General features: G+C 45.4%; 1 protein-coding gene across 4 annotated transcripts in view; it reads right to left on the bottom strand.

The window, feature by feature from the left end:
• Hydin (HYDIN axonemal central pair apparatus protein) overlaps positions 1-7,358 on the bottom strand; it is a 421,354-nt gene that overhangs the window by 2,129 nt on the left and 411,867 nt on the right. For 3 of the 4 annotated variants that reach the window (XM_031341421.1, XM_031341423.1, XM_031341422.1), the window contains 2 exons: positions 5,390-5,620; positions 1,543-1,767 (listed from right to left, as the gene is read on the bottom strand). In XM_031341421.1, the coding sequence (XP_031197281.1) occupies positions 1,543-1,767; positions 5,390-5,620 (456 nt within the window). The remainder of the gene's footprint in view (positions 1-1,542; positions 1,768-5,389; positions 5,621-7,358) is intronic. The other variant, XM_031341424.1, reaches the window with a different exon arrangement.

Raw genomic sequence — 7,358 nt, 5'->3', positions numbered from 1 at the left:
TCTTCTTCTTCTTCTTCTTCTTCTTCTTCTAAAGATTTATTTATTATTATATGTAAGTACACTGTAGCTGTCTTCAGACATACAAGAAGAGAACATCAGATCTCATTTCAGATGATTGTGAGCCACCATGTGGTTGCTGGGATTTGAACTCAGGACCTTCAGAAGAACAGTCAGTGCTCTTACCCGCTGAGCCATCTCTCCAAACGGAGTCTTCTGATCTAGGTTAAGTCTATTTGCCACATCTGCAGCTACCTGAAAGAAGCCCCTACATGCTGAGCAGCTAAGCTTGTTTCCTGAGGCGATCCTGATAAAGCTATAAGATCCTGGCATAGTGGGGGATGAGCTTTTTAAGTTCAGACTCAAAAGTAAACATTGAGCCTTGATCAGAGAACTCTGTCTTGGCTTGTTATTTCTCTCCCCGTCCTTCCTATACAGCCCCAGCTTTCCTTTTAGGGACTCAGTAACCCATGGCCGCTGGCGGCTACATCTATCTATCTAGCTCTTCATTTTTTAAAAAAGATTGATTTATTATTATATCTAAGTACATTGTAGCTGTCTTCAGACGCACCAGAAGAGGGCGTCAGATCTCATTACGGATGGTTGTGAGCCACCATGAGGTTGCTAGGATTTGAACTCAGGACCTTCAGAAGAGCAGTCAGTGCTCTTAACTGCAAAGCCATCTCTCCAGCCCCTATCTCTTTATAAATTAGCCAATCTGTGGTTTTCATTTATAGTAACAGGAAATGGCTGAGACAGGGCCATTGTCTCCATTTATAGTTTAGAGAGATTAAGCAAATTACTCATTCAGAGTGATGGATCAGGATTCAAATTCATGTCTGATCCCACAGCCTGCATTCACGATGTCAAGTGATATTGTCTTCCTTTCTTGCCCCTTAAACACACGGTAGGAAGCAAAGTCTCCCTCCTCAGCCCCAGCTTAATACAGCAGACAGTCTGCAGAGGAAGAGCCCAGGTTCTGGGGCTGTCTGTTTCCAGGCGAGATTCAGTTCTCCAAGATGAAGGTCACTATGACTGTGCCAGGCTGCCTCTAGGTTTTATATCTCTGAACCCTTGGAGACACTCTTCTATAGGCCGGGCACTGACCTAGAACATACTATAAAGTCTAGGTTGGTTTCAAATTCATGATCCCCTTCCTGCCACCTCCTGCGAGCTGGGATTATAAGAATGCACTACAGTTCTGGGCCTCTCACTAGTTTTGAACCCAGACTTCTGACAAGGGAAGGACCACTAACCCTGCAGTTCTCTCGCTTGCCCTGTAGCTTGCTCTCCTTGCAGTCTTGCTCACCTTGCATTGCCCTGCAGCTCGCTCGCCCTGCAGTCTCGCTCACCTTGCATTGCCCTGCAGTCTTGCTCACCCTGCAGCTCGCTCACCCTGCAGTCTTGCTCACCTTGCATTGCCCTGTAGTCTCACTTGCCCTGCAGTCTCGCTCACCTTGCATTGCCCTGTAGCTTGCTCTCCTTGCAGTCTTGCTCACCTTGCATTGCCCTGCAGCTCACTCGCCCTGCAGTTGTCTTGCTCACCTTGCAGTAGTACTCTGTCTTCAGCCGGGTATAATTGGTGAACTTTGCTAGGATGCTCTGGCTGCTGCCAAGCACGGTCTGGAAGTGGACAGGTTTCTCGGGAGGTGCAGGCAAGGCCTTCAGAGCCAGTTCGTAATGGTAGTAACCTAAGTCACTGTTGTGCAAGGTCAGTCTCCCGCATATTTCTCCAGCTTTCAGGGGCTGGAATTCAAATGAGAATGTTGCCTGGAAGAGAAGATGGAGGCCCTTGTCATGTTGGAAGTGTGACCCATCCTCTCCCACTAACTGACCCACCCGAGGTCTCACAGCAGGTGATGGCAAAAGTGCTTCACATACAAATACTGAAGCTGACCCTGAGCCAGGGAATCTCAGCCCAGGTTAGCCCATTCTCACTCTCTTTCATCCCCCTCTAGCTTTCTCTGTTCCGGGTATTTTCCCATTCCAAATCTGAATCTAAGAAACAGGTACTGGCCCCTTCCTAGGGAAGCACATTTATGGACAGTGACAGGAGGTTAAAGGTCACCCAGCCCCTTCTTTGCATACAGTCATTCTCAGAACAAAAGCTTTCTAGGTTCTATTTTTTTCTAGAGGGGAAACATTCTCTTTCACCTATTCTTAGAAAACAAAACAAAAAAACCAAAGGGCATTCTTTATAATAGCACAGAGAAAATGACGCAAATGCTCTACCAGTAGGAGACTGGTTAAATGACTTAGGGTCTTCCCATCCCAGTGGGATATTATACAGCTACAAAAGAAGGAGTAGAACTGTAATGAGAGGTGTTGCTATGGTAAAAGTAAGAAAGGAGATGTGATGGTTTGTATATGCTTGGCCCAGGGATTGGCACTATTAGAAGGTGTGGCCCTGTTGCAGTAGGTCTGGCACTGTGGGTGTGGCCTTTAAGACCCTCATCCAAGCTGCCTGGAAGCCAATATTCTGCTAGCAGCCTTCAGGTGAAGATGTAGAACTCTCAGCTCCTCTTGTACCATGCCTGCCTGGATATCATCATGTTCCCACCTTGATGATAATGGACTGAACCTCTGAACCTGTAAGCCAGACTCAATGAAATGTCCTTTTTTTTCTAAAGATTTATTTATTAATTTTATGTATATGAGTACACTGTAGCTATACAGGTGGTTGTGAGCCACTATGTGGTTGCTGGGATTTGAACTCAGGATGTTTGGAAGAGCAGCCAGTGCTCTTAACTGCTGAGCCATCTCTGCAGCCCATGTAATGTCCTTTTAAGAGTTGCCTTGGTCATGGTGTCTGTTCACAGCAGTAAAACTCTAATTAAGGCAGGATGTCTGAAATAAAATGTATATAAAGCATCTACGTATTGATTTGAAATTAGTTTGTTGTTTGTATGCACATGTTCAAAGGCTAGAGGGGAGCTTTCTAGAACTGATTCTTTCCTGGTTTGATCCCAGGATCCAAGGATCAAAACTCAAGTTGTCAGGCCCATGTGCAAGAGCCTCTACCCACCGAGCCACTTCTCTGGCCTGCTTTTGTTGTTCACTTGTAGAAGAGTCTGTAAGAACAGCTGGTTTTGGTGTTACATTTGGGGCAAATGTGTATGGGACTTTAAACTTTCTATTTCGTATACTTCTATAAAGGTTGAAATGTTTTACTGTGAGTAGCTATTGAAAAAACATGAAACAAACATGGGCTGGGGAGACGGCTCATCAGTTCAGAATGCATACTGTTTTTCCAGAGGACCAGGGTTCAAGTCCTAGAACCCATGTCAGGTGGCTCGAAACCACCTGTAGTTCTATCTCCTTAGGGATCCAACACCTCTGACCTTTTCAGGCACCTGCATTTTTGTGCACATACCCACATGCACTCACACATGTGCACATCATTAAAATAATTAAAAGTAAACCCCAGCAATTCTTACTGAAAAATGATCAGAATAAAAGGGGTATCACTAAAGCCATAGATGTTTATCAGAAAAAACATAAAACAAAAATAATTTTATAATAAAAAGGGGCATGAATAGTCAAATGCAAAAACCAAATATAGTTTAACCTGGCATTCAGGGCCTAAGGCCCTGAATTGAATTTCAAGCATTAAAAAAAAAGAAAAAAAAAGTGTAGTTAAACTTTCTTTGCTCTAGCTACTTGAGAGCCTGAGATAGGAGGAACACAAGATCAAAACCTGTCTGGGTTAGAGAGTGAGTTCCAGGCCAGCCTGAGTAACTTAGTGAATCCCTGTCTCAAAAAAAGCAGGGGTGAGGCGGGATGGAGGCAATGGGTCTGTAGCTCAGTAGGACACGGCTTTCCAGGAATGCACAAGGCTTGGGGCTTAGTAGATAGAGTGCAAGCGTCACTCTTGAGATCAGGCAGTGAAGGAGCATGCCTGCAAGCGTCTGTCGTGTCTTCTCTGTTCTACCATGCAGGCTAGTTCTTTCCCTTACATCTTTCACTCTTGGGAAGTGGGCCCTCCTGAACTGAGGAGGTCCACAGTAACCTGGAACACTTGGTAAGGTAATCTGACAAGGGCAGCAGAAGCTGGAGGGCTGGTTTCAGTTTGACTCTGAGGTGCTGTCTGTCATAGGATTAGCCTAGCGGGGGCAGTAGAGAACATTTAATTGCTCAAAAACTGAGAGGCTGCACTGGTCAAGTGCTACAACAAAAATAGGAAGATCATGAGTTTCAGGCCATCCTGGGTGACCCAGTGAGACACTGTCTCAGAGAAGCCAACCTAAACCCAACTTAAAGCAAAACGCCATGGACAAGAACTGATCAATAGCTGAATCCTACTTCCAAACCAGCCCGGCTTGGAGAGAAATCTCTGAGTAGAGCTTACCTGATCGTACTAAAGACACAGGAGACAAAAAAAAAGGACAGATTAAATCCCACTGACAATGGGCAGGAGTGCAGAGAAAACTAAGCTAGATCCTGGAGGCAAAGGAAGAGCTAGAGTAGTGAAGGGGACAGGCAGAACTGGACAAGGGCTGGGGAGGGAAGTTAGAGCGGGGATGTCAATAACATTTAGACAGTGAGCTTTGATAAACTAATAGGAAAGTCCATTTTCTCCCTGGCTCATGTTCTCCTAACCACAGTCAGAGGTTCTGTGTGCCTCTCTACAACACTCTGTGAATAAGCAAGTACAGCAACAAGCATAAAGCACACATATGTAGATGTGTGCATATAAATACGTGTTACATGTATATATGTGTGGGCACATGTATATATGTGTGTATATGTGTATTTATATGTATTTATGTGTGTGTACATGTGTGCACATATAAATATGTGTGTGGTGCATGTGTATATGCATGGGGATGTGTATACAGGTATGTGTGTACATGTATATGCATATAAATATGTGTATGTGGTGCATTTTATAAAGTATGTGTATGTATGTATGTGTTTATATATATGTTAATGCATATGTATGCATGCTTATGTGTGTGTGTATATATTATCCTGATACTTTTCACACCTTGCTTTCCTTTGCACACTGAGATCCATGCTAATTTGTGTGTGTGTGGACTGGGGATCAAACTCAGGATACCCCATGCATGCTGCGCAAGTGCTCAGCCACCAAGGTCCACTTCCAGCTCTGTGCTATTTTTGTAATTAGCAAAAAGATGTTTTCCCTTTAGTTTAGACAAGGCAAACAATCAAAGTCAAAGTCATTATACACAAGTCCATTGTACCTGCCCACACCAAAGCCAAGTGTCCCTAGTTCACGTGAAGACTTTGGCTATGGAAGAAAGGAACATAAGGCTGCTCGTCCCTTGCTAATCTTCTTGCCCTCTACCAGGGCTGGCCCACACTCAAGCTATGCAGAACATAGACCCAGAGGCCCCATGGGTAGAAGCCACTGTCATAGGCCAGGGCCTACCTCAGAGTTTGGAGGCACGGCAAACTGAGAAGGCAGGCTGATATCACTCAACTTGCACTCTGTTGAAAAGGTCACCGAGTAGGGCAGGGGGTTCTCCAACTTGATGGAGGCTGATACACTCTGGCGGACTGGGCTTGTCATCTGGATGGTTTTAATGATGCCAGAAGGGGTGACCCTGAAACTCACAGTGTAGTACAAGAACTCATTGGTCACCTCGTTCCGAAAGATCACCTGCATTCACAGGGCAAGTAGGAAGAACCAGGGGAGAGCAGAGGTTAGCCCAGTGTCCTTTGTCCATATTCAAGATCTCCTGCTGTCTGGGAGCCTGGCTGGGAACATGAGGTAAGCTACTGGGGTGGCATGACCAGCCAGTCAGATCCCTGGCAGGCAGTCTTTCTCTTTAGGGTCTGCAGCATTTTGCCAGTGGGGACAGCTAGGTAACCCCAAAGAACAAGGGAGACCTCAGACCTTCAAGCTGGGGTGGGCCTCATGCCTACTGCTGTTGCTCCCAGGGTTGTTAGTGAGAAGGACGTCCATGACAGACAGTGTCTAATGCTTGCTGGGGGATTAGTATTTGCCAGGCTACATGATCCCACAATGCATCTGCAATGCCATCAATCTTCACAGATGAGGGAATGGAAGTGTAGCAAAGCTCAGTGTCTTGTCCAAGGTCACGTGCAAAAGAGTATCCTGCATGGAGAGACTTCAGGGCTCACCCGTGACTGCTCTAGGCAGCCCTCTCCCTCTATGGGTGATTCTGGTCATCTGCCAAGAATTCTTTTCTCTGGAGAGAGGGAAAGTTGGCCCTGTGTGTTTGTTGGTCATTCATAAATAGAAACTTTGAACACATTTCTTTTGAGGCAGGATCTCATGTAGCTCAGTCTAGTACCTAATTCCAGAGGCAGGTCTCAAATGCTTAATCATCCTGCCTCTACCTCCTAAGTGCTGCCATTTCAGGTATGTGACACCATGCCTGGATTTTATGCAGTTGACTTTGTAGAGTCTAATCAAGCTTTTGCTCTTTTTAACACATTGAATCATTCATTAATCTTATTATTACTAGGTAGCAATTTTATTTATACAGCCTGGCTTTTACATACACTTAAAGATTTCATCTAAGTGTATACTTGTAAATCTTTCACTTTGTGATTCCATCACTAATAACTTCAAAAACTACGTATAAACAAACACACAAACAAACAAACAAACAAAACCACTCAAGCCTCCAGGCCTGACTTTTGTGATCTATGAATTTACACACACTTCCCTGCTTCAAAGCACTTCTCTCATTATAAAGTTATGCATTGATAGAATGATGTCTGTCTCCTCCACTAGACTGTGCTTCTTGAGAACAGAGACTGTGCCTAGCTTTGGCCATTGCTGTGTTACTAGCACTGAACATAGAACATGGCTATGTGACAACACCCAGAGGAAGTTCCACTCCCAGGTGCTATGACAATCTCAGGATCAGAGGTGAGGAGGACACAACATCTGTCCCAACACCCACCGGGAGTAACTGGGACCAGCGGGACTAGGCACACTGGAACTCCGCCAGCAGAGTGGCTCGGGTTCCTTCTGGTCTTTCTGGGCTGGTGTACTGAGCAGACCTTGGGTGCAGGCTCTGCAGCCAGTCCTACAACACCCAGAGGAAGCTGCTGCACTCCCAGGTGCTCTAACAAGCCCAGGATCACAGGATCCCAGAATCACAGGATCATAGAGACAGTTTGACTCTGAGGAGTTCTGACCAGGATCACAGGAAGGACTGACTCCAGTCAGATTTAGCAAGGGCAGATAGCATTAGAGATAACCAGATGGTGGGGGTTGGGGGTGGGGGGGGAGAGTAAGAAAATAAACAACACAAACCAAGGTTACTTGGCATCATCAGAACCTGATTCTCCCACCATAGCAAGTCCTGGACACACCATCACACTGGAAAAGCAAGATTCATATATAAAATCACTTCTCATGA

The sequence above is a fragment of the Mastomys coucha genome, unplaced genomic scaffold, assembly GCF_008632895.1.
Source record: "Mastomys coucha isolate ucsf_1 unplaced genomic scaffold, UCSF_Mcou_1 pScaffold22, whole genome shotgun sequence".
In the NCBI taxonomy this organism is placed as follows: domain Eukaryota; kingdom Metazoa; phylum Chordata; class Mammalia; order Rodentia; family Muridae; genus Mastomys; species Mastomys coucha.
Note: the sequence above shows the minus strand (reverse complement) of the source record. Positions and strands in the feature narration are given on the sequence as shown.